The sequence below is a fragment of the Thermobia domestica genome, chromosome 14, assembly GCF_964235325.1.
Source record: "Thermobia domestica chromosome 14, izTheDome1.hap1.1, whole genome shotgun sequence".
Classification (NCBI taxonomy): Eukaryota; Metazoa; Arthropoda; class Insecta; order Zygentoma; family Lepismatidae; genus Thermobia; species Thermobia domestica.
The window spans coordinates 27368107-27395618 of NC_137467.1; the positions used below are offsets into that span (position 1 = coordinate 27368107).

General features: G+C 36.6%; 1 protein-coding gene across 1 annotated transcript in view; it reads right to left on the bottom strand.

The window, feature by feature from the left end:
• Positions 1-5156: 5156 nt before the first annotated feature.
• LOC145669583 (G2/mitotic-specific cyclin-A-like) overlaps positions 5157-27512 on the bottom strand; it is a 33363-nt gene continuing 11007 nt past the window's right edge. The window contains exons 3-6 of the mRNA XM_081737798.1: positions 21940-22163; positions 15337-15541; positions 10824-11071; positions 5157-6112 (exon numbers count right to left, since the gene is read on the bottom strand). Coding sequence (XP_081593924.1) covers positions 6064-6112; positions 10824-11071; positions 15337-15541; positions 21940-22163 — 726 coding nt within the window. The 3' untranslated portion in view covers positions 5157-6063. The remainder of the gene's footprint in view (positions 6113-10823; positions 11072-15336; positions 15542-21939; positions 22164-27512) is intronic.

The following is a 27512-nucleotide window of genomic DNA, read 5'->3' on the forward strand; positions in this document are numbered from 1 at the left end:
AGGATTGGAAGACTTCGGCGAATGAGCATCATCACTGGGGAAACTAATCACAAATTCACCATTCATCCACTCGCGATACTTCTTGCGAAAATATGTTTTACTGTGATTAACTATTTTTAGTTTTTGTACACAATGCGGCAAAAGTCTTTTCTTTATTTATCACAAATTCGAGAAAGTTTATCTTCATGCATGTGCTGATATCATTCGCGAATAAAACATTCCACTGATCCACCTGTAAGTAGCACTTCACAAAGTTCGGCATATTTTACTACTTCTTCCATTATGCGGAAAGACCGCACTCTCACTGAAACAACTACTGTAACTGAATAGAAACTTCATGATAGCCAATTGACTATAGTACTCGCTGCACACGGCCCTATTTATACTTCCTATTATGCTGCTCCACGGGAACTGGGTTTTCTTAACGCAGTCAGCCAGCTTACAACGGTGGTATGGATACATTTTACGGCATATTGGGATGCAATTTACAGAGAAAGTAATTTACTGCAGTAGTTTCATGAAAAAGTTAATTCGAGCGGAGTTCAGCGGATCTTTTTTTATAAACCTAGACATGTGTGCAATTAGTTGCAAAATTCACTATTTTCCTCAAATTACCCCTCCTATTTAACTTTTTTTTTTTTTGCGAACCAATTGTTTGTCGCATGCTTGCCTGTATTGACATCAGTCACGTTAGGGCAACTAATTTTTTTTTTTTCCATAAAGCAAAACTATTTTACCTCTCAATAAACCAACGTAAACTCGACAAATTCAACATTGTTGCGTTTTAAATACAATTTACTAATTGCAAAATCATTATCACAACCGGATTCCTCGGTTCATTTACTATAGAAAACTTCTAGATCATCGCCCAAATTGTCACTTCCAAGACATTCTATTTTGTCCACCTTGGCCCCACTGTGGGCCGTAGGCCGAGCAAACACGGGTGACTGATACATATACTAGCCTCTGGCTAGCTGGTGCCTCCGTCCTCAAGTTAGATCTACTAAACAATATGAATAGCTAGTCAGTATGCAGGGTGTCTACTAAAATTCCAAAATGAAATTTCGTGACTTTTTCGTGGCCTATTATTTTCCAAATCCTAAAATTTTCTAACATTTTGAAGAGCGAATTTGGGTGCGAATTAGGCCGAATTTTCCTCCATGCGATAGAAACTTACTTTGCTTGCGATTTGGTAGCGTCTAAACCCGACCATAAAGACATTTTTTGTGGTGAATTTTGAACAAAATTTTCCAATCTGTACTTACATTTGTAGTTTTAAAAAAAAATCGTGACCCAAAAGCTAAATTTCGTGACCGATAGACACCCTGGTATGATGCTGTGTAAGTACTGTTTTTCATAGGTTTCAATATAGTTTTCAAATATGTTAAAAGCAAACTTCCAAGTAAAAGATTCTCCTTGTGTCGAAAGTGTTTACGAGTTAATCGGATGCGTCCGCATTTTGAAACTTCGAAATAAGGTAACGTAAGATCTGACTTATGAGCTTCCACCAGGTCTCAGAACGCTAACTATATAACCACGAGGAAGTTCAACACTCATTGTGTGTCCGAGAAATTCTAACTGAATGACATTTCTGATTTCGACTGCCCGGCACGAAAAGCATCGGCTTAAATATTTTTACATGTTACTCAACATTTGTTTTTTCAGAAAAAAAAATATATATATATTTGTGATCACTATACACTAGAACTTGGCAGTACAAATAAACAATCTAGACTGCTAGACACACACACACATTCATATAATTTAATTTCCTTTCTTCCAATCATACCAGGAATATGATCATCCAAGTCAGAGCCCTGCACGAGCTGGGCGCGCCTGTTTCAACTATATCAAACTGGGCCGAACCGGGCACGTACATTTCCGGGCCGGCCCGGATGCTATGAGAGACTAATCGGAAACTAATGTCAGCCTATCTTAATCGTAATGTGTTTGGGAAACTCGCTCTTTATTGAAGACAAGTACTGTACTACTACGACCACTGCTAATATTACAACTGCTACGATTTCGCGTCAGAGTTGACATGTCTGGGGTACAGAATTTACCTTCTAATGTAAGTACTGAAAAAAAAATTGGAGAAATGCTAGTTATTTTATGGCAGATCTGCGTAGAATGTGAACCGTTCATTGATCTACGAGGGGCAACGGTGGTTTAGTAGGTAAAGCACTTACATCTGGTGCTAGAGGTCGTCAGATCGATCCCTGCTCGCGCTATGTGAGCTTTATGGTGGACAAACAGTGTGCGAGTTTTCGGGGTGGTCCACTTTCCTCCCACTTTTCATTCCACCAATTTAACCCATTATCAACAAGGCCTGAGCCGTAGTTACCTATCAATTAGCAAGGCAGATATCAAATTGTGTTACATGTTCCTGTTTTGTTTATAGTATGATGCTACAAATATGATAAAATTTAATGATCAAATAAATCACCAAGACGCCAGGGTCTATTAGATGTTTCTGGAACGTGGCTCAGTTGTAGAGCGTTCACCTCTGGTTCATGGGATCCGATTCGATCGTAGCTCGCGCCAAGTGAACTGTGGTGGACAAACACCATGTGCGTTTGTTTCCTCGGGGTTGTTCTGTTTCCTCCTACTATATTCATTCCACCATGTCCTATCACTGTCTCCTTTAGCCTAACCGCATAATCGTGAGACATAAAACTCGATTATTGTTTTTGTGTTCGTATTACTAGTAATAGTGGAATGGCGATGTTTTAGTATTACATACGGTGTAGTAATACATTACGTATTTTCTGTTACTCGTAACGCACTAATGAGTGTAGTATAAGACTTAGGTCCATGAGCTGTATTATATAACATGGCTGGACAGAGTAAGCACAGAAAAGACAGAATAAGGATATAGAAAGCAAACCTTGGGTAACCTTTCACACGCCTTTCTCATTCGAGAAGGACAAGTAGACATTGCAATGTTATGACATTTCTCATTTTCCATTGCATATTGAAGGATTGATTTATCAGACTTGTTCTCAGGCCGATTACGCCTGACCCGTTTGTGCCCGGCTTTAGAATGCAGATCCAGCCGAGAAGTCTTCGGACCTGGGTTTGCACGGTTCTAACCAAGTAGTGTTTCCGGCACGTAATAGCTGAATTTTAGTTAGTCTTAAAATATGCCAAACTATCTGCATTTGCATTTTGGCAGAACGTCAAATTATGCCATTGTGAAATATTTTCTGACAAATAGAATTAAAACACTATCCATGGCTTTGGAATGGATATTGTAACAACCAAACAAAGACCAAAGCTTCAACACACTATTTTAAACAGTTTCGGATATGTACCATATCCATTCGACACTAGTGTCTGATGAAGGATATAGGTAGATATCCGAAACTAAGTTTAAAATACTGTGTGTTGAAACTTTGGCCAGTATTTATTTTGTTAGAATTATAAACTACACATATGGAACTTTCATACTGAGTGGAATTGAGTTACCTAGATCCATCGAGAAAAGTGGAAGATTTTAAATCTCTCTTTACGAGTATATACAGTTAATTCCCAACCTCCAGACTTTGGCCTGTTTCCGCAGTAATTCAAACCACAGCCCATTTATAAAATTATGAATATGCATACCTCCTTAAATTGAAAGTTTATTTGGTTTTCATCAGTAGGTACAGACTTACTCAAAATATCGAACTCACCATTTAAGAAATATTCTTGGTCATAACTGCAGCTAAGAAATTTAGTTCTTTTTGAAAACTTAAAATCAAGCAAAATGATTTAGAACTGAAGGTGGAATTTGTTGAACATGTATAGTCAATTGTTTATAATACTTTGAATAACCACTTCTCAGTGAACTCAATCTGACAATTTTAAAATTTTTGGAGCTGACAACACTCGTAACAAAGTGGTTCTCATCTCCAGTGAGGGCTACATGATCGATTAAAATAAAGTTTGAATTAAAAATTCTCAAATTCAGTACTTATTCTGTTAGAGAAAATTTAAATGTAAGAGATAGAGAGTTCAATATTTTAGCCCCGGGGCCCCTATTGACAAAAGGATCATTTGGTTACGAGTGTTCTAATATCAGCTTTATTTAGTGTCAGGTTGAGCTTACTAGGTGATCACATTTAGGCCAAAATTCTAAGCTACAATTAATTTTGTTGTACTTTTCAGTTATTGAATACTGTCATGTGACTTTTCTAATCCCATTATATTGTCTGAATGGAATGTTACTTTCATTCGACATTACACTTTACATAAATTGGCACCATAAACAAGTCTCCAAGCCAAACCATAACGTTTAGGATTTTTTTTTTCTGTACTTTAAGAAAATACAGTACCGATAATTTTATTTTAAAACTGAATACCAGTCATCCATGCCAAATCAGCAAAATCAACCGAATCAGATTTTCGCGAAACAGTGATACAGATTGAGAAATTTTAGCTTCCTGTGCGATTAGTTGTGTGCATTTAAAATAAACTTCAAATTTTGGTACATACCAAATTTCCACAAAATTGCTCCTGAAGTAATTGACGTAGAGCTGTCAAGTATTATTTGGATAGTAAGTCTCCCAATGATATGCAACATTAGTGGGATAAGAATGACTGTACAAGATCAGTTTTGACCTTGGTGGGAAGCGTATTTATCTTGCAAACATTTTCCACAAAAGTTATACGGCACTAACTGAGAAGGACAGCATGTTAGTGTATGAAGTTTGGATCAAGAAAGAAAAAAAAAAAAATTGAAAAAAGACAGGTTAGTGGCTCTTTCAGATTCATGATTTGAAAAGAGCAGTAGATTTGTTATAGATGTGTACAACGGAAATAGGAATAAACCTGATCAATTTAGTTAAATTTTCTTCATCCTCATGAACCATCAGGATTCTTCGAACTAGATATTTATTGCATGCACCATCAGGAAAGAACTATATACTCCAAGTAGCCTAGTTGCCACCCAACGGCTGAATGGATACGTTGAGGACTGACTGATATTTTCAACGAACGAAACTTTTCGAAAGCTTGTTACTTTTGAAAAAACCTAAATCAGATCTACGTAAACAGGTCAGAAGCAATGAAATAAGAAAACTAAGTACTACTAAAAATTTCTCAAGTCTGGTCACAAACTCCGGTTTTACTGTTGATTTCGCATGGAATGATTCACTACTCAAATACTTGAACACTTCTGTCTTTTCACATATGATTTATTAACAGCCAAATTATAAAAAAACAAGCTTGCACTTTCATACCACAGCTGTCCAACATGCCTGTACAATTTCTCCATATTTAGCATAAACACTTGCACACTTTTCACAACACACAAAAACAAGCACTGCTAAACATTGTTGTCCTGAAGTACATTAAGAATTTCAATATATATTATTAGAAAAGTTTTGAGAATAGCTACTACATTTCAGCGACAGAAAGATCGAAGACTTTTCAATTTTGGTTTTACTAAAACAAATCTAGCAACAAATTGTTACAGTTCTCAGTCTCAAAACCATCTACCAGAAATTCTAGGGAAAGAATAATTAAAGCTTACTTTGGCAACGCAAGAAGAAATTAGTTTTTATACTGTAAACAACTAGCTCAATAAATTAATGACACAGCAGCTTCATAGTATAAAAAAGATGGAAAATAATAAACAAAAAATTGACAAATTTCCAGCATTTCACGTAGAGTGTTACAAAAATATATATATATACGTATTAAAAACTGACATCCTAAAAGCAAACTTGCTCAAACCATTTTTAAAAACAAATGTCAGAGTGTATATTTAGAAGAATAGTCCAAATTCACATATCAATATAATTCAGTTACTAACCATGGAAAGTCTTTTAAAAAAAGAGATTTCACAATCACTCTTGTTACGTACGATTTGTTGCGTAAATAGTCATTTAAAAAAATCTCAAAATCTGACCAAGTTGCCTTACGAAATCACTGAGCAACTTGCGCCCTATATAAACAGCTGCTTCACATTAAAAAAGTAGTCCGTTATGAATAATAAAAATATCATTACAAATTATTTTTTGGTGATAAGCGTTTTAGCTTTGACTTCATTCACATCCATCATGTTGTCATGAAGTAACGTCAACATGGCTTTGGGTGACGTGGAGTAAGTAGTGCTACATGATGCCAACTGAAAAAACAAACAACTAAGTTACCTCACTAGAATTAGATTAATCATTATTCTCTTCTACATTTTTAAGTATAGAGACTCGAGCAACTTTTAGGCTAGACAGCATATGTAGGATCTGTGAGACCCCACAGATTTAGACTGAGCATGCGCTCCCGTGGAGAAGACTTCAAGAAATGAAGTCAAGTGTAACATCTTTCTTCCATCCGCATAAATCTTTGCCAGGGGTCTTACAGGTCCCACGTATACTATCTAGAGTTAATAAAGTAGGAATTTTTGGTACAATCACTTCTATACATTCTTTCTATTTATGCTTATATACTTTGACAAAAACCAGGTGTTGCCATATTTTATACAATGTTTATTCTTAATGCTAATATGAGAAATTAGTTTCTGTCGAATGTTACGAGTCATTATGTAGATTGTTGCGACGCTAAATACTCCAGAAAACCACTTTTCGCTGTTACAACTTTTATTCTATTGTAATCAACATTGAAACTGGAAATTGTTTTTTCTACAACTTTCGATTTGAACCGAGAGGTAATGGAGGAAATTAAACATTCTTGGCCGCTTAACTGATTGCAAAAGAGCGTCTAGATATCAGTTTTTGCTCTGATACCTGTCGAGAGAGACTTACGGACAGTAAGATTTCCGACACTTGCGCATAGTAGCTTGGAAGTCTAAAGAAAATTTTTAGTGTTGTTTGATACCTACAACATTTCGGAAACCTTTGTGTAAATGGAACAAGTACTGACTGACATCTTTAACCCGAACTTAAGTAGGTCATTTTAATTACTTATCGAGCGTATGGAATAACTCAAATTATTCACTTACTAGCGTTTCGTTTTTTTCTTTCCGAAAAGTAAGGAACACTAGTGAGTAATTAGATTAATTTTATAAACTTTATAAGATCTTAGGAGTTCTTACTTCGTGGCCTAAGCTTATTCTTTATGTCTGGCAATACTTGCTTGAGCTCAGACGATCCGGGTACTAAAGGCGAACTCGAAATTTTCTTGTATATGATTACCATTATACGAAAGAAAGGAACTCTCCACTATTTACCTATATGCAAATGTGGTTGCTGCTACACATCCACAACGCAGTTTCAGGAGGATGTTACTGTGTTGAGAGACTGATCAACGAGTGCCCAATCAGTGCGGAATGTAGTCAAGGAAGTAAACAATTCTGTAGAACGCGCCCATTACGTAATTCATAGTGTTGGGCTACAGGAAAGTTCAATATGGGTGCCGAAATTGCTATCCGAAGACCGAAACTCCACGCGAATGGCATGGTTGATACCTCCAGCGTTGTGGAGAGAATTCTTGTAACGAATCATGCGTGATGAGGATAGTTATTTTAAGACTTCAAGCACTCGCCGCTCCTCATTCATAGTCACATCCAAGAAGTTTCAGAGCACTGCATCCCAACGCAATATTATGGTCGCACTCTTCTGGAATAAAATGTCTACTGCTCACTCTTAGGGACGTGACGATACAATGCCAACAGGTATTGTCACACTAAATTCTGAATATTAACACGTTCAACAAAGGTTATGAAATTCAATTATTAATAGAAGGTATGGAAAACATTTCAAAATTCGGAAAGAACTTACCTACAGTCTTCTGTTTCTAGGAATACAAGTGAGCTTTCCTAATTATGAAGTTCAATCTAAATAGCACGTTCAACCATGTTATGAACGAAAACATCAAAAATCTGAATGGGTACAGTGTACAGATAAATGCTTACTAATGAATTACAAATTTCAACCTTAACTAATTACAGAAACAGTGATGAGGAGTCAGGTTAAAATAGAATTATAATCCAAAGATTTATTAAAATTGATCAAAAAGAGAGACAAGATGTTACAGAATTAGAGTTTAGACGGACAAGAAATTACAAAATTAAAATTAGGTAAGGAAAGACATTATTAAAGTTATTTCAAGATTGTGATGAGATCGTAATGTTGTCAAAGTCATCGTTTTGTTTTTATGTATATGGACATGTGGATTTGCAATGTTGTGATGACAAAGAACAGTCAAGTTGCACTAAGATTTATTGTAAGATTTGTTGTAATTAATGTTTAACATTAACACAATCTTTGGGATATGACAAAACTGTCAGATTACGCAGATAGACGTCTGGAGATTGTCTATTTGATGATCATTGCAGAAATGTGAATTTCGGCAATGGGATAAGCAAACACGTGTAGTGACGTGAATCGAGGTGGCAGTTTAGAAATCAAAATTGTACAGATAAATACTCTACCAAGGATGAAACGGGGTAGAATGAGAGAAGAGTAGGAGACTCAATGCAGAGTTGCTAGAGTGCGAGTCATCTACGAGTAATATTGGATTATTAAGAAGTTGACAGTTATCAGTTATCAAGTTTTATGAACGTTTGAAGTTCTAACTCCAAGTAGTTTCATCCATCCAAGTCTTCGGAGTTTTACTAAGCTGCACCTTTATTCAAGAAGACGACCAACATCTTCAAATTAAAAGGTATATGTTTGCTATCTGATCACCGTTATCAAATAGGAAATAATCAGGCTTAGTTGAGTTGTGATCTGGTAATGTTTTGCGTACACACCATACAGCTACACAATTACAATCAGTTTAATGAAAATACAGATTTTAATGAAATTCGGCATTGTATTTGTTTTCCTTGAGAGACTGACTAGCTATTTCCTGGGCATTTTAGAGAATGTTTAGAGGACAATCTCCCTACTTTTGGAGCTACGCTATTGCAGTAAAAGGCACTACGAAGGGGGGTTGGCAACAAAAAAAAAAAAAAAAAAAATGGACAAATAGATTCATATTTGGGGGATTAGTTGTGATTCACTAACTCCTCAAAGGCCAATATGCGTATGGCCTAGGGTAAGTCATTTAAATGTCTTCGATTTAACTGACGAAATTTAGTGTGATCATTTCTCGAGCATTTGACTGCCGGTGGTGCAAAACTTACGCCTATTGCGTTACTGATGCACCAGGCACCGAATTTTGAGCTCAATTCAATTATATAGAGCAATGAAAATTATGAAGATCCAATAAGTAACTAGTTTGAACGGGATGAAACAGCCGTTACACCTTTTCGATCAAGTGTCCCCATCGATAATTTAACCCGGTACCATTCGCATCAAAGGCAAGTGTGTTGGAGACTACGCTACACAGGACCACTCGCTAGGAAATAGTTTGTAAACCGGAAATAGTCAAGGTGTTCCTTTTAAACTTCGAAAAGTAAATCATACCAACGATGGCCAACCTTATGTTTGAGGGCTACTTTTAATTTCAGAAGTCACTGGCAGGCTATTTGTTCACTAGCTCGCTAGGAGGAATCAAAGCTGGTCGATAGACAGTATGAGACCATTACGGTCGACGGTACGGCTACACGATCGACGCGTTGACTGGCTAAGTCTTTATAATAATAATACCCCTTCCCAAAGTTAACTATTTTCTTGAGAAAAACTATAGAAGACTTACCGTAGAAAACTAGATCATTACTCTAAACTTATCTTCAGTTATGTTCTATATAGGTGGCGCAAACTACAAAAAACCGAAAGCGCTAGTCTTCATTTTTAATTACGTGACCTGCGCTTCTTAAGGTATTCAGGGCTCAGTGGTCTGGTGTCTTTTACATAGTTGAAGTGACCAAAAGCACACGAAAAAGGGACCAAAATCTCATCATGCCCCTTTTTTCCTTTGTCACTTTCTCCACCTCTGTTTCATCTATTTCTTTTTGAGCCTCCTTTTAGGTTTTCTAAGTATGCTTTGTAGTTACGGTAAGCAGACGTAGCAGATGTAAGAAGCTTCTGAGTAAGTGGAACCAGTTCTTGCCTATTTCCGAATTTCTTCATATCCCAGACATTATATTTATCTTAGCATTGAGAGTTCTCAGCCATGAAATATTCAAATTCATCACCTACTCTTAAGAACATACAAGAAGCATAACACGAAACGAACATGATGAAAAACACACACACACACACACACACACACACACACACACACAACGTTGAGCGGAGCGTTAACTTACGAGAGAAAACTAAAAGACTTATGATAGAAGACATAGAAGGGTTCTCAACCCTATCTTGAGAGCTTACGCGTCCACCAATTATTCACTGTGCTTTAGAAAGAATAAAAGCTGAAGTGAGAATAAAGCTGACTTTCACATGTGGCAGCAAATACTGCAGCTTTCAGAAGAGTAATTAAACAAAGTTTCTGCCTTTTCCATTTATTTATGTTTTCTTAGAAAATTGCCAATGCAAAACAAATCACAAGAAAAAAAAAAATACCTTTACCTTCCAAAAAACTTAGTGACAAATTTGGAAAAGTAACTTAGTGACAAACCTGAAAAAAATAAGTTAAAAAAAGCTACTCGCTATGAGCCTTTGGTATTACAGTTAATCTAGTAAAGTTGAAAATAATACTGAGGATCCCACAAATTGTTCAAATGTTAGTGATGACTTTTTCTGTCAAAATTTGGCCATAAATTCTGATTTAGGGGAAAATCTGCCCCTGTGTGTAGATGTTAAGGAACTACATTTATATCTTAAGGAACGGATAAATCACGTGATTAGTATTGTGAGAATGAGAAAAGAACGCTGCAAAAACCCACTAGCTTACAAACTGCTTGCATGGAACTACAAATCCCTTATGCCTACAGTGAATCCACTAATACCTTAAGATTTTGTTAATATACTCTTGATTAAAAACCTTACCTTTCAGTTTTGTATTTATCCCGAACTGCTTGCTGAGGATACGTCGATGCATTTGAGAAGGTGTCATACAGATGCGACATACATTCCTTCAAGTCATTCAACATGTATCCTGTACAGCGTTCCAATTCCTCGTTCCACGCTTCTCCAGTTAAAGTATGTAGCGCCAATGCTACAGCAGCACCTGCAATCTCAGACGGCAAAAATCGCAAGTACGGATCGCCTTCTAACAAGCTCAGTTCGCTCAGGTACTGTGAAAGAAAATTGAAAATAAGCATTGATGTAACGAGTAAACTTATTACTAAGAGCCTCTATGTCAGGCAAAATTTCATTTGTCAGAGTACATTGTGAGAGTCTAAGCTTCAATTTCAGCGAAGTTTATTCTGCTTATTTCGCTCTACGTTGCCTTTAGTATTGTTTAAATGTCGAATATGACTGTTCATTGGTTCAAAGTACTTCGTTGGGATAACTAATCGAAACCACCTTTCTTAAAAGGTTCCTGTCGTTCTCTACAATCAGTACAACTAGATATTGACAAGGCCACCCTATATCCCGATACATAACAGTTAAGAACAGTTATTATGGCTAATAACTTGTGAGTGCAGAATCATCGGAAGTTAATGAAGCAGTGTAAAACTCACCGAAAACACGAAGTTACGAGAACTAAATCAATACTGTAAAGCAGAAATTTACATATTTACACCCTCCATTCCAAAAGAAACCGAACTTTTGAAAACAAATAGTACCACTAGTGCCATCTGTTGTAATATTTTACCGGTAGATGGCGTAGTCCCTCATTGACAACTGGTATAAATGTCATGACATTTGGATGCACGGCAACAAAGTTATTGCGTTTCAACTGTCAGTGTGTTGTGTACATCGGTCGGAAAATGAGTTTCAAACAACGAGCTGCAATTGAGTTTTGTGTTAAACTGGGTAAAACTTTTAGTGAAACGCACCAAATGCTACAAAATGCATATGGTGATGAGTGTCTATCCCGTACGCAAGTTTACGAGTGGTTCAGGCGATTCAAATCGGGTAGAGAGACGCTGGATGATGACGAAAGATCAGGCCGTCCCAGAACCGGATTATCGGAAGAAAACATCGAAAAAGTGCGTGAATTCATCAAACATAACAAAAAATCGTCGGTGAAAGTTATTGAAATGGAATTAGGCTTTCCTCAAACAACCGCATACCGCATTTTGACCGAAGTTTTGGGCCTTAAGAAGGTTAATTCGCGGTTTGTACCACACAAACTCACCGAAGACCAAAAAGTTGATCGAATTGCGCATTGCAAAGACATCGTTAAAAGTGCTCGGCAGGATCGAAACTTCTTGAAATCGATTGTAACTGGTGACGAGACGTGGTGTTTTGAATATGAGCCCGAAACAAAGCGGCAAAGTGCTGAATGGAGAGCGCCGGATGAAGGAACACCCAAAAAAAGTCGCTTGGTGAAGTCAAAAGTTAAGGTGATGCTGATTTGTTTTTACGATTCAAAAGGAATCATCTACAAAGAATTTGTTCAGCCCGGCCAGACAGTCACTGGAGAGTTTTACTTGGGCGTCATGAAGCGTTTGCTGGCAAGAATTCGTCGTATTCGGCCCGAATATCGCGAAATCGGCAGTTTGACTCTTTTGAACGATAATGCACCATCACATCGTTCGCGACTTGTAACTGAATTTTTGGTCAAAAATCACATTCGGTTGCATCATCCGCCCTATTCACCAGATCTCGCTCCGTGCGATTTCTATCTGTTCCCGAAACTGCATTTGGCGATGAAAGGAAAGTGGCACGCATCGATTGATGCCATTGAGAAGGCGACGACCGCCGTCCTAAAGACCATTCCAATAAAGGACATGGAGAAGTAGTTTGACAACTTGTTGGAGCGAGCAAATATGTGTATCGATGCAGAAGGGGAATACATTGATTAATAAAAATGATTTGTTCCAAAATGTACATTGCTTTTGTTTTTTTAAAACGTTCGGTTTCTTTTGGAATGGAGGGTGTAAATATATCAAAATCTTCGCCGAAACAGACCAACAATAATTTTCGATGCGGAAATGAAGTTTTACAATAGAATTAATAATTTAGTTATACCGTACTTGAGTTAAACACTACCAAAAAAAAAAAAAAAAAAAAATGCGAACCGTGACAGCTAGATACTTATGAAAATTTGTACCCTTACTAATTGTGGATCGCTAATCATCGTGGTGAGACTGGAAATTCCTTTACCCTCTATGTGTAATATACCAAGCAACGACCGGGGTGAGTGTGCCAAGTTATACCCCAAAAAAGTCAGAAAAAAGGCAAAAAATGAAAAATGTATGCAGCTTACCTGATACCTGCGGGAGGGAGGACACGTGACCAAGAACATGGCAGTAGTGTCATAAGCAGTGTTGCCATCCCAGCAGTTTTTCCTAATAGAATTTATACCATTTTATGGCATTAAAACAATTGGCATAAAACAAGAAAATAAGCAAAAGGTGGGCTATCAATGTTGCTAGAAAAGGGAGAAGCTGTGAAGCTGAGAAATTATGGGGTCCGTACAAAGGAACGAACAAATGTACAAGACAAAAGAAACAAATGTACAGTACGGAGTAAACTACAGCATCCAGTGACTAACGGGCTTGATACAGGATTCATCCAAAAAGGGCAAATATTATAGTAGCCGTAAAAAGAATAGTCTGACAATGCGGAAATGGGAACAGCAAGTCTTCCTGTAGTTCAGCAATTCCAATGGCTTATGTAGAATCGATATCTCGAACCGTTCCAGAGAGCAATAAAACGAACTGCCTTGGGGTTGTAACATAAAACCCTGCATGCCTTCCAAACCATAGAATTGGTGTAGCGCCTAAAAAAGTACAGAAAAGCTGTGCACAAAAGGCAACAAATCTGTGACAAAGTACGGCAGCATGGATTAGCAGATTAATGACCTGTGATAAGTGTCGGTCAAGTATAGGAAACTGGTAGCATGTGAGACAACGATGAAGATAAAACACTCCAGGTTACCAATAATATACAGGCGCCGCATTTTAAACATAATACACCAATATATACAGAAAAGTCATAGTATGGCAAAATATGTAAACTTGACGTCAAGCCCGTTAGTCACTATGCTGTGGTTTACTCCCTACTGTACATTTGTTGCTTCTGCAATCTTTTACATTTGTTTCATTGAACGGACCCCCATAATTTCTCAACTTTACAGCCTCATATCTCTCTTATATGGCAACATTGATAACCCGCCTTTGGCCTATTTTCTTTCACGTTTTACGCCAATTGTTTTAATGTCAAAATGGTATTCTATTTTAAAAACTAAGTATGTTGGAATAGTAACACTGCTTGTATGTGACTACTGCCGTGTTCTTGATCATTTGTCCCCCTCCCGTAGGTATCAGGTTATCTGCACACATTTTTCATTTTCTGCCTTTTTCCGGAGTTTTTGGAGTACAACTCAGAGCCTCACCCTGTCACTGCCTGGTATACAGGGCTCAGTGGTCTGGTCTCTTAAATAGTCGAAAAGTGACCAAAAGCGCACGCGAAAGTGACCAAGATCTCATGCCCCTTTTTTCCTGTCAATTTTTCCATCACCTCTGTTGTTTCATCTTTACTTCTTTGAGCTCTCCTTTCTTAGGTCTTCTAAGTATGCTTTGTAGTTACGGTAAGCAGACTTAGCAGATGTAAGAAGATTTTGAGTAAATGGAACCAGTTCTGGCCTATTTCCGAATTTCTCAGCCCAGACATATTTAACTTAACATTGAGAGTTAAAGCCATGAAATATTCAAATTCATCACCCACTCCTAAGAAAAACATACAAGAAACATTACACAAGACGAACATAAACAACGTTGAGCGGAGCGTTAACTATTACGAGAGAAAAAGTCTATTATGATAGAAAGAATAAACGCAGAAGAGTTTTCAACCCCACCTTGAGAGCTTAAGCATCCACGAACCATCCACTGCTTTAGAAAGAATAAAAGCTGAAGTGAGAATAAAGCTGTTTCACATGTGGCAGCAAGTACTGAAGCTTTCAGCAGAGTGAGTAACAAGTTTCTGCATTTTATTTATATTTTTCTTAGAAAACTGCCAATGCAAAACCTACAAATCACACGAAAAAGTCACTTTATCTGCCAAAAAAGTAACTTTCAGTGACAAATTTGAAAAAAGTAACTCGCTATGAGCTCTGGGTATATATATGTAGCGGGTAAACAAAGCATTTCTGCACCGAGTAACTATCACCACGATGGGCGATTCACAGTCAGCCAGGGTACCAATTTTCATAAATATCTAGCTGTCACGGTTCGCATACGTCCGTTGTAAGCTCGTTTACTGTTGCTTCATTAGAAGCAAGAACAGACACTGCGCCATGTTCACTCAGTATTTAAAGGACTTAAAATGTTTTCCTTTGGTTTTAGTACTTTTAGTTTTACAAATAGTATGACAAGTTCATATTATTCTTGATCATTTTCAAATCAAATTGAATATTCTAAGAATCAGTAATTACACTCAAACTTACCATTGTCAAGTACGTGGTGGTTTGATCGAGTTTTGCAAACACACGAAACTTCCTAATGAAACACAATGGCGTTGGAACTGATAAGTCAAACGACAGGACCCTGAGAATAAGGTTTTCCATCCTAAGAACTTGCTTCTTAGTGTATGTGTCGTCAGTGATGTAGACAAACTCGCTGACGTCAGGTGGGTAGATTTCTTCGTATTTCCTATAATAAGAATGTATGAGTCGAATGATTCAGATTCACTATTAAACAAACAAAAACAAAAAAAGTTTCTCAAACTTCTGCGGAGAATTGGTCCTCGAGATACAGATGCAAAGCCAGAAATGTTAGCTTTTGTCCATGATTTACTTATTGAAGTATTACCTTTGCTTTCGTAAAGTGGATTCTATAATTTAAAGTACCTTTACAATATTTACTGTAGTCCTATGTTGAGTCCGAGTCTAGCTACCTTAATTTGTTTTGGAACTGGTATTTCATTAGTGGTCAGCAACAGTTATGTATAACCCAACATACCAAGGGTCATGTTGATAGCCTAAATCACCTTCCTGAAAGTTAGGTTGTAAGCCTGAAGTTATAAATCGTGTTATGCGAGTGCTTAAATTCGAATTGGCATACAAAAGTATCAAACCAAGAAACAAACCCATATTTATTTCGGTATAGAATTTTGCTAATTTCTCAGTTCGGGGAATACTAATCCGAGCTTCAGATATTCTATTAGAACCTAACTAGTTCAATTAACAAAAAGCCATAAACCATTATTTTGGGTATTACGTAAGTTTAACGGTAGTAAAGTTCATTTTTTTTACACAACTTTATCTTAATATCGTGTCAATATATTTGAAAGGCAGGGGGGGAGGGGGAATGTCAAAACTACATCTTCGAGAAAACATCTTTTTAATATTTAAAACTGCGTACAAAAAATAGGATTGAGTTACACGAACGATCACTTAAAGGTTATTGTCCATTCGTTATTGTACGCAGTGAAATAGTACAATGAGTCACCAACAGATAGGCCAAAGCGCTCAAAGCGCACACATGGATATTCCTTGTCCCCCCCCCCCTTTCCCCTTCATTTGAAATTGGAAACTTCAGTATAGCGTTTTTAGCTTTCTCCCACTCGAATTTTAACATTTCCACGCTATGTATATACAGTGTTTCAAAACAAGACTGACAACGTTTGGGAGGAGATTTCTGACGCCAAGATAAGACGAAAAGTAGACCAATCTGCTGCACAAATGCTTCCTTTCGAAGTTATAGGCTACCGAAAACATGAAAAAGCTTTAAAGGCCCCTAGTTCCAAAACTATAGGACTTGCCGTACTCGTGTGAAGATTCCACTTAGGAACTACTCGTAGTATATGCCCTATCCGAATATACAGGTTTCAGAATCGGCAGTACTCGGAACAATTTTTATAGAGGTAGTTTGTGAGTACTTGAAATTATATGCCCGAAGCCAAACTGCCTCTATAAAAATTGTTGCGTGAATACCGCAGGGTTCTGAAATTTATTTTTGGATAACATACATATTAATTTCTATTTCTAAGTGAAGTCTTGACCCGACTACGGTAGGTACCAGTTTTGGAGCTATGGACCTTTAAACTTAATTTTTTTTTTCATGCCTCCGGCAACCTATAACTCCGAAAGGAAGCATTTATGCACCTAGGTTGGTCTATAATTTTAGTCTTATCTTGGTGTAAGGAATCACCTTCCAAACGTTGTGCTGTTTTGAAACATTCTGGATACTTGTTCCGTATAACCCCTTACATAAAACAAGTGTTTAGCTAAAAAGCTAAAGTTTCACTTCATGCGTAAATTCTAAACACTAATTTTGTTCTATGTCTAGTAGACTTTTAGAATAATTATTGGTAACCCTATTAAATTTTCAAACATTTTTGTCGTAAAACATTACTCTATTTCAGCGTTATAGATCCCTGGGTTCAAACTACTACATTTTCGAGCCCAGCTAAGGTAGTCATGAGATGCATCATTTTACTCACTGAAGTGTTTAACAGGTTATATACTTTAGGTTATTTTAAAAGTTTAAAAATGTGATTTTTGGCAATAAATTTGTTTCCTTGAAGTTTAAAGAGAAATATCTTATTTTTTCCAATACAAGAATGAAATTTTTACTGAATATGAACGAAAGTATACTAAAAAGTGCGGTAGAATTTAAAATTTTATAGTTAATTTACAATAAGTTATTTTGTTACATGTTTCGATCTGTCCGTAACGTAGCGAAGAACAAAGCACTGAAGTACGCTACTTTGAATGGCAATATTAACAACGTATACAGCTTTATTTCAGATACAGACAAAACGTCCGAAAATACAATATGAACAGCTTTTTAATGATCAGTTATCACTCAGCTGTTGCGACGTGATACGCCAAGCTTTATACAGAATGGTTTCAACACATTCAGCTTTTGCTGGACAAAAGTCATGGTTTTAGATCATGAATCATACTATGCTAAATCCTGAAACTCGAAATCCAACTAGGATGGAAAAAATGGCTGGAGAAAAATCAAGTTCCTATTCCATACTACGTTCAAACTTGCAGTGAACTCCACAAAAGTGCGCTATTGAATATCGACAGGCCTCATGTCAAAGAGCAGGAACGTCTTCTAGAAACAGTTGTGCGAAATAATGAAAACTAAATGTTTGTGGCTCCCTGTGGCATATTGCGAATTGAACCCTATAGGGTTGATATGGTCTTAATGAGGTTGCGAAGAAAAAACGTTACGTCTTGCGTTCTTTGCAAAGATGCATTTAAAAATGTTTCCGTAAGTGTATGGAGAAATGCAGTGAACTACTACAGTACGAAAGAATATTTGGACGTTGCTTTGGAACCCTTCATAAGCAACACAAGACTGATGAAGCTTCGAGCAGTAGTAGTCCTGGATTCGGATGAATCAACAAGTATATAAAGCAATTATTTAAAAATGTATGTTTGATTAAATGTATGCAATTCTCTTGAAAAAATGTTTAGAATTATGCAGGTCTTTTTAATTTTTTTTTTTTTTTCCTGTTAAATCACGCTCGCCTTCAAGAGGCAGAATGTCTGGCAACAGTGTTGCCACAGCGAAGTCAGAGCTCCTCTCCCATACTGGTGATGCGTTAGCCTTCTGCGTAGGCAAATTCTGTTAACGTCGCACAAAGGGAATCAGCTGGCGGTGAGAATTTTTTACGTGAAAGAGCTCGGAACTGATTAAATATACAATTTATTATTTGTGATATTACTAACTTCTATTTTATAGATTAACATTTTATCTAAATAGTTTTAATATGCCCGTAGCTTTGTTAGATTATGAAGAGTAAAGGTGACTAAACTTGCTCATCGCAATCAGTAACAATCGTATGTTGAACTGAATGGCGTTAAGAGGCCCGTCGTTTCTGAAATGTATCATGTAAAAACTGGTTAGTTTACGAAAATTTCTTTGAAAAAATAAGCGAGTACATTTTTACTCAACTTTTCCTAGTTACACGTAAAGCTCTTAAATATACATTAATTTGTAGCAAATATTTCGAAATGAAATTGAGTTTTACGTCCCACGCTTATGCCGGCTAGGCTAAAAGAGACTGATAGATGAATGAAATGGTGGAATGAAGAAAGTGAAAGGAAACGGGAGAACCCCGAGGAAACCCACGCACACGGTGTTTGTCCACCACAAAGTTCACTTGGCGGAAGCAGGGTTTGAGCCGGGACCCCATGCACCAGAGGTGAACGCTCTACCACAGAGCCAAGCAAATATTTCGACGATTAAAACGAGGTATAATGTATGGAATAGTTGACAGCCATTTTAGAGTAACAAGGCTTGAAACAAGGTCTATAACGCTGAAATCTAGAGTAATAGCTAAATTTGTTTGAAACCAGAAAAATTGTTCCCACCAATTTGCCCTTTTCTATCGAATTATCCTATTCTTGACTATTGAACATTTTGCCCCTCTTCAGAATGCAGTAAAGGCTTTTTCGTGTTAATGGGAAAAAATGAATGTACTATTATTCCTTTATTGAAGTCCAAATGTTAAAAAACACGCAAAACATCAGTAGAACCCCTTCCCCAAAAAGCCCGTTTATCCCGAGCCTTTGCATCTACCTCGAGGTCTATCCTTGTACAGCACAATGAGTACCAAACCGGTACATACACAAAATAGATTCTACAATTTAAGTTTTAATACCTTATATAAATGTACTAAAATATTAAATTACTAAATTATGTATTTTTCTATTAATACAACCTTTGTCAGAAAAGTTCCAAGACAGTTTGCAATACTAAAAAAGAACAAATTTTTTGTTACCTGGTATGTGTTCTTGACATGGCCTTGGCCATGTTTCTCTGCACTCACTAGGTAGCTTAGCAACTGTTCAGGTTGTCATTAGGTAAGGTGACAATGGAGTAAGTTCTGCGTTAAGCTCGGGAAAGCCCCTACTGAAACTTAGGACATTCTTAAGCAATTATATGCAGGTAAGGCACTTTCAATAAGCCGTGATTTCGAGTGGCATAAAAGGTTTCATGAAGGCAGAGATTCAGCGCAAGACTATCCCAGATCTGGTCGCCCACCTACAACACATACAGATGCAAATGTGGAGCGTGTAAGGCAGTTATTGCAAGACGACTGTCGTGTAACTGGCGTACAATATCAGAATTTGAATCGTGATTCGTGTCAAGATTTCACGTGAAGATTTAGGGAAACAAACTTAATGCAAAAATCGTCCCTCACTAACAGACGAACAGGAAGAGAAAAGACCAAGAATATCTGATGAATTATTGGATACAGCCAGACGTGATCCACATTTGGGTCAAAGATTATTGCAGGGGATGAAAGTTGGTGCTACCAGTATGACCCTAACACGAAGCGTCAAAGTGCTGAATGGTGAAGTCGTGGATCACCTGCCGCGAAAAAAGTAACAACAACCTTCGAGAACAATGTTGATCGCATTCTTTGATAAAGGATTGATTCGCCATGAGTATCCCTGTAGGTCAGTGAACCAAACTACATGAAAGTCTTGAAACGTTTGCAACAAGCAATTCAACGTCGCCGCTCTGATTTATCGCATTCTCAGGATTGTTCTTACTGCATGACAACGCAAGACCCCATACTGCTTTATCTGTTAACGAGTATCTGGCAAGACATTGTTATTACCATCCCATATCCGCCATATTCGCCCAACCTCTCACCTTTTGATTCTTTGCTTCCGTGAGTGAAAAGAGAAAGGAAAGCTTCAAGGTATCTCAGACATCCAACGGGCTGTGACAAATGAGCTTTCAAGTATCGCAATTTATTTCCCCTGCTTGCTTCCATGGCTTCCAGAAACATTGGCAATTGCATATAGATAGCCAAGGACTACTATGATAGGAGTTGCATTACTTGGCAAGTGCAACTTTATTTGTGTTTTGGAACTTTCCTGACAAAGGTTTTAAAACAAACAAACTAATTTTTAATTAAGGATGGCATTTAGTATCTCCAACTTGTTTCATGCTAGCTGTTCCTAGCTCAGCTATATTTTGTAAAGTAAGTAACACTGTAAATCTTATATGTGCAAGATTGAGGGAGATACTAAATATCAGCCTTAATACTATTTTAAAATTGTAAGTATACTACTGTATGTTCAAAAATAAACTTTCGAAAGGAACAAAAGTAGGTGGTCTAGTGAACATTGACTAATAGAAGTGGTTCTCCTTTAAGTTTGAGAAACTTGTTCAGTATATTCAGATCAATGTATCTATTCGTACTATTTACTAATAGTATACTTAAACTAATAAAAGTAGTTCCTAATATTAGGTTAGGAAATAGTTACAACAAAATACCAATAACAAAACTAATACTAAAATAGGTCTAAGTCTGAATGGGCATTTCCAGCTATGTGAAATACTAAAGTTATTTCCATTGGGTTGAAGAGCTTGAAATGTCAGTTTTAATCTAGCAGAAAACCACTAACGTAACCAGTGGATCTACCAAGATCACAAACTCCATACATGATCAGACAAGCTGACTTGCCCAGTCAGAAGGCACTGGTTTCTCAATAGGGTCGCGTGAAAGAACAATTGAGAATAGTTTCCTTAAGCGTTCCGAACTTTATATTCTGCAATCTAGCCGTGAAAAACTGCATTTGAGCCAGAAATGAATAAACTCACCACATTGTTGGTTGGGTGTGAATACTGAGAACAGCCCCACTGTCACTACATAGTATAAGCTCATAGTATTATACTCGCAAACTATTCAAAGCGTTCTACAGGGAAGGAAAACATTCTGCAGAATGAAATATCGAAGCTAATGACCATGAACGTCCTAGATTGTTACTCTAATTCTACATCTTAACATGTACATTATTTCCTACTCATGTATGCTAGAAGAAATTTACTCAAATGTCCGTGTTACTCAGGTTGAGCTACTCACAATTAGATAAAATATTAGGTTCGACTGACTTCAAAATATTCTCCGTGCGTCAACTGGTTGTATTCAGTTAAAATTCACAACATTCAAAATTCAAAGTAACCAATATACAAAAAATACAAAAGGGAAAAAGAGGTACCTAGTATTTAATTAGTGAAGTATTGTATGAAATCGAACCAATTAACTTACAATACTTTAAGTACATACTTACGATGCAATAAACATTGCAGCCGTACCCACAAGCTGTAATTTCCCTCTTACAACAGACATTTGGCTCAAGAAGCGATCAATATAGGAAACTGCTAGATAGAGAGTTTCTGCTTGGAGTTTGTACTCCTCGGTGACTTCCACCAGCCAATCCACAAGGATTGAACGCATAGAATAACTTATATCTGGTTGCTTCTTCATATATCCTGGTTTTGGCCGATGTCTCGTCTAAGAAATAAGAGGTTTTTTGTTCATAGAAACAAAAGTGCATACATACATTGCAAATACTACCAACAATTTTAGATTGGCTAAAAATTTTAAGCTGCAGAGGAAACTTTTCATTAAAGTCAAGATAGAGAAAGATACAAGTTTTCAGAATTAATGATTGAATCTTCTTAAAACAACAAATTCACACACACTAGGCATTAAGTGTGACCACGATTAAGTTTGGTGATCATACATCCTCAAATTTCGCTTATAATGATTAACCCTAGGAATGCAAAGTTCTTTTAGGTTACAGGTCATCCCAAACGGGAAAAGTCTTTGAACCCGCACGTAAAGGAGTTAGATTTTCTTAGCTCATAAGTGTACATGTACTATCACAACGCACAAAATTTATTTAGTTCTATATAGGAAGTGACTAATTTTTGTTAACTAAAAAAGTAGACCCAAGAAAATGGGAATGGAGCTCCGACCCTACTAGAGCCTTTCTATTCCAACTGTTCCCCTTCTGGCGCTATTGTCGATGTATATTTTCCTGTAGCTCCCTCGAAAGAGGGATAAGTTGCTGCGACCGATATCTTTCAATTGTTAGATGCGGAAGCGTTGCCACTGAATTTTTCACGGGCTTCGCTGTAGTATGTCTTATTAGCCACTAAGTAGCCTATGATCTTAACTCATCAAGATCAAGCGACTGAATGACAAATTGGCAACACAGCTGAGGTCATTCACTTCTTTTCCCTAAGCAAACTGAGGGTTTCATCCGTCAGAAGGGCGGCGGGGGTTGGGCCGAAGTATAGTTCGCATAGTTTCCGAGGGCACAAATGGAATAGACAGGCTCTACCCTCCTTTCTAAGCTACTTATTAACTAATTTTTGGTATCACTGGCAAATTGTTCAAGTAATCGCAACAAACAAATAAAGAAAGAACGAGTTGCTGATAACACTTGAAATTTAACGAAAACTACCTTGTTGGTTCGAGACCCCTTTCCCCTCTTAGGATTCCTAAGATTATCATTTGTTCTATGTATTCTCGGTCTGATTTGAATGCTCAATATTAGAATAAAGTCATTCTGTTTCAAAATAATTCAAATTAATAAAATTAAAGGTTCCTTGCAACATACAGAGCGAGGAATTTTACTTTTATATGGACAAATTCGCCCTAGGACTAGATTCTTCTATAGAATTTCCTAAATTATAGAAAGCCCAAGTAACTTACGTTCAAGAGCCCATTACATCTAGAATTCAAGAGCTTGACATACTAAAAGTAATACAAAATTTACCATTTTTCTTCTGTTTTTCTATTGTAAGTGAAAGGAGATAATGAAATTCAACTTACCACAATCAGACTATTCTACAATAGAAAATCTGAACCTAAAGAATTTTCAGTGTTGCCATCCACAGAAATTAGTGTTGCCAGAATAACATTTTCCCCAAAATCTAAGTTAAGGCAGCGACTAGAACGAACTGAACTGCACTTCATTACGTATCATGTTTTGGTATTCTGTGAACTACTTTTTAAAAGAACATTAATTTTAGTAACTATGTTAAAACTATTTTCTTTATTACAAGCTAAAAGACAATTACTATTTAAAAATAGTTCACAGTATTTCAAGACAACATACGTAATCAAATTCAGTTGAGTTCGTTCCTCTAGTCGCTGCCTTAATTTAGATTAAGGGAAATTTTATTCTGGCAACACTGAAAATTCTTCAGGTTCATATTTTGTTGTAGAAGAAAAATATTATGATTGTGGTAAGTTGAATTTAATTATCTCCTTCCACTCACGAAAAACAAGCAAAAGAAAAATGGTAAATTTTGTATTTTTACAGGCTCTTAACAGATACTTCATTTTTACGTTAAAAAAATCTCGATTAAAATTAGTGAAACTAAAGCTTGCAAATTAAAAATTTCAATTTAATATCCCATGAATACACTACGTAGGAGGAGCAGAGGCTCCACCCTTCGCTATCTCGGAGCATTTATACCTGTACTACTGACCAATAACCTCAAGCGCCAGTCAATGTAACATCAATAGAAACACGAGTGATAGAATTGAAGTTCAATATGGTGAAGGCATCCACTTGAAGTAGAAAGCCTTTATGAATTAGAACGCCCCGGGCCTCAAAACTTTCCTATCTACTTCTAAACGTGAATGCACGTCATTGAAACTCCGCGCTCAAATTAAACCTCAAAAATAGATTTTACGAGGAGAGATCAGTAATTCAGTTTTGCGTAGAAGGAAATTTAATACGGAGGTAACATCAAGAATATATACAAAGAGGCTCATATTAAATCTATTTTAACATAGCCGCCAAGTCATTCCACATTTCTACGTCTTCACAACTTAAAATACTCTATTCAATGATTGGACGAAAGGAAGCTAAGGTATGCTAATTTTTCTTTTTACAGCATCTTAATCAGTAAACAAGTCAAATATGTAGTTTAGAATGTTACCACTTTGCAAACTACATTAACTACATTGCGCTATACATCGAGTCTCGAGCTCTTTTAAAGTATTGTTTATAAATTGAACAATTTTTTTGTACTCCTTTCATCATAACTATAATTATGAATTGAATATCAGCACCTAGCTTTAAAATTTTTAATATTAAAAATAAACTTCCATATCAGTATGAATTTTATATGAATATAAATATTCGATTTCAAGTTATCTGCACTCAGTATGACAAGGATAATAGCACAATATAAAGATTTTTGTAATAAGATGTTCCTAGTAAACAATTGATATGCATTTAATTTTTCTTCATTACTTAGCTGAAATACCTGTTTTCTTAGCACGGGAAGAAGAGGTTTATGACATTTGAACCCCTTTCCCACTCCCTTGGGATGTATATTTGAATTGAAATGAAAAAATCTAGCTCAGCATATCTTCAAAAATTAATCTCAAATGTTGCAGTTTCTTGGGAAAAAATTAAAGCACCCCTTCTAGTCTTAGAAGACATTTCAAAGTATAGGATTAATGATAAACACTCAGGTCATTCCAAGTGCTCCCAAAACCCCTCACAGCTCTCCACCAATTGCTTTAACTAATTAAAAAATATATGCAACTCATGCTTTGGAAAAATTTACAATCTCGAATACAAAATGATTTCTAAGACTATTAAAGCAATTACAAAAAGTAACGTTGACAAATTACCAGTTTCATGATTTTTCCAGTATGTGGATCAAAATTCCAGTATATTTTCAGTATTTCCAGTATCAAAATCAAATTCCAGTATAATTCAAGCATTTTCAGTGTCATCATGCTCCAGGTCTATATATGAAAAAAAAGGAACTTTTTATCCCGATCAGAGGGTTCCTCATTTACTATGCATGTAGTTCTGCAAAACAAACTTTTGTAAGATATCCAGGTAAGACAAGAGCTCGGACAAATATCCGAACTTGAAATTAATACCCGATTTTTTCTTCTTCAGGTCTTTACGAGTAAACTGAATTTCCTATTTTTCCAAGTATTCCAGGTCGGTGAGAACCAGAGTTGGCAAAAACCATTAAAAAAAAAAAAAAAGTATTTTTTTTTATTTGCTCTATGTATTTATATTACATACGGACAGAAATAAGTTTCGCCTTGGTATTATGCAACAACGGGGTTATGCTGGAAGGGTTCACAAGCTTAATGCTGAATCCAAACCGCTTATCGGCTTACACCCGAAAGAAATAGTCCTTTTAGGCTTGGAAGAGTAGAATGGAAGTTCCACCTACTTCAACACCAATAGTATATTCGCTTATTCGGAAATCAGGACTGTCCCATTTCATTATAAAGTTGGGTGGTCCGGTCACTAAATTTAAATCTGAAAACTCCCGCTTTAGCCACCGGGAAAATCCTGTCATTTCTTTAAATCTCGTTATTGCTTTGCATGTAAAAATTCTACGGTCAACGTATCAATCAGTACACTAAAACTGACGTATTAAATTACAAATTTAGAATGTAGATATTCAATAAAATTAAAACAAAGTCAAATCCAAGCTAATGTTGGAAGCTACGTAGGCAGGCGATAAATTTTGCCAATTTCTATCAATATATTTAAGCAACTGGCTTTTTTATAGAACAGGCATTCAGGCAAGCAGAAATATACAATTTGGTTTCGTTTTGTTTCGTATGTTTAGGCTTAACATCCTTATGTAATACCAAGGTTAAAAAAGAAGACTCGCTTCAAGTGCCATCCGAACCGCTACTTTGTTTACACTTGAAAGAAGGGTTGTGCTTTGACCGTGAATTGAGCATCGGCCGCCTTGATTAAAAAGGTGAAAAGGAGAAACCTAGTGCACATGGTTTGATATGTGGAAACATCACAAAGCAGTACACACGATTTAAAGCAGGGCGTAAAATTTTAAAGTCTCCAATCCAAAAATGGTTGCCAGTATCCGACGTACAAATGAGGTCCCCCTCACGGCCTTTGGTTTGACAAACATTACATCAGGGCATAAAATTTCAAAACTAGGCAATTAGATTGAGGATAATCAATTTTGAAATGGACAATTCATATACATGTTAAAAATCTTACCATAAGACTTAGTTTGAGAATCTCTGCCCTGAAGTACAACCAGTTGATGACTGCAGTAATAACTTGTGCAAATACCTATTTTTTTTTTTTTTTTTTTTTTTTTAAATATTTTATGTATTTGATTATTTTGTTATTTATTTCTGACATCGTGACATGATTGGTTGATCTAGGCACTGGGCTGTACCTCCAGCTGTTCTAGCTTCAAATAACGGGGGAAACTCGCGTTGACGTGCCAGGAGAAATCATTTCGATTGAGGGTGGGAAAAGATGCGAATTACAAGGTGAAGTAATTCACTTTCATTCTCAGTTGTGAAAATCTCACATTCCGTATTTTCTCACGGACAACTATTTTCGTGCGAAACAAACGGCGCAGCCCTGTAAGTTTAGGCAGAAACAATTTCTACCGACCGAACACTGGTAGTCAGATCTAAATTTCTACTCTCCAATGGCGACTGGAAATTTTGCGCCGATTTTTTGCTTCAACCAGCAGCGTGTCCACTAAAATTCCAAGATGAAATCCCGTGACTTTTTCGTGACCTTTTCTTTCCCAAACATAAAATTTATTAACATTTTCAAGAGCAAATTTGGGTGCAAATTGGGCCGAATTTTGATGAATGCGATAGAGACGTGCTTTGCTTGCGATTTGGTAGCTTCTAAATCCGACCATAGATATTTTTGGTGTGAATTTTGACGTTTTATAGAACAAAATTTTCCAGTCTATACTTATGTTTGTACAAATAAAAATCTTAACCCAAAAGCTAAATTTCTTGACTCATGGCCGTTTTGATTTCGTTACTTTTTCATAACTTTCATGACCGATAGGACAGAGTTTG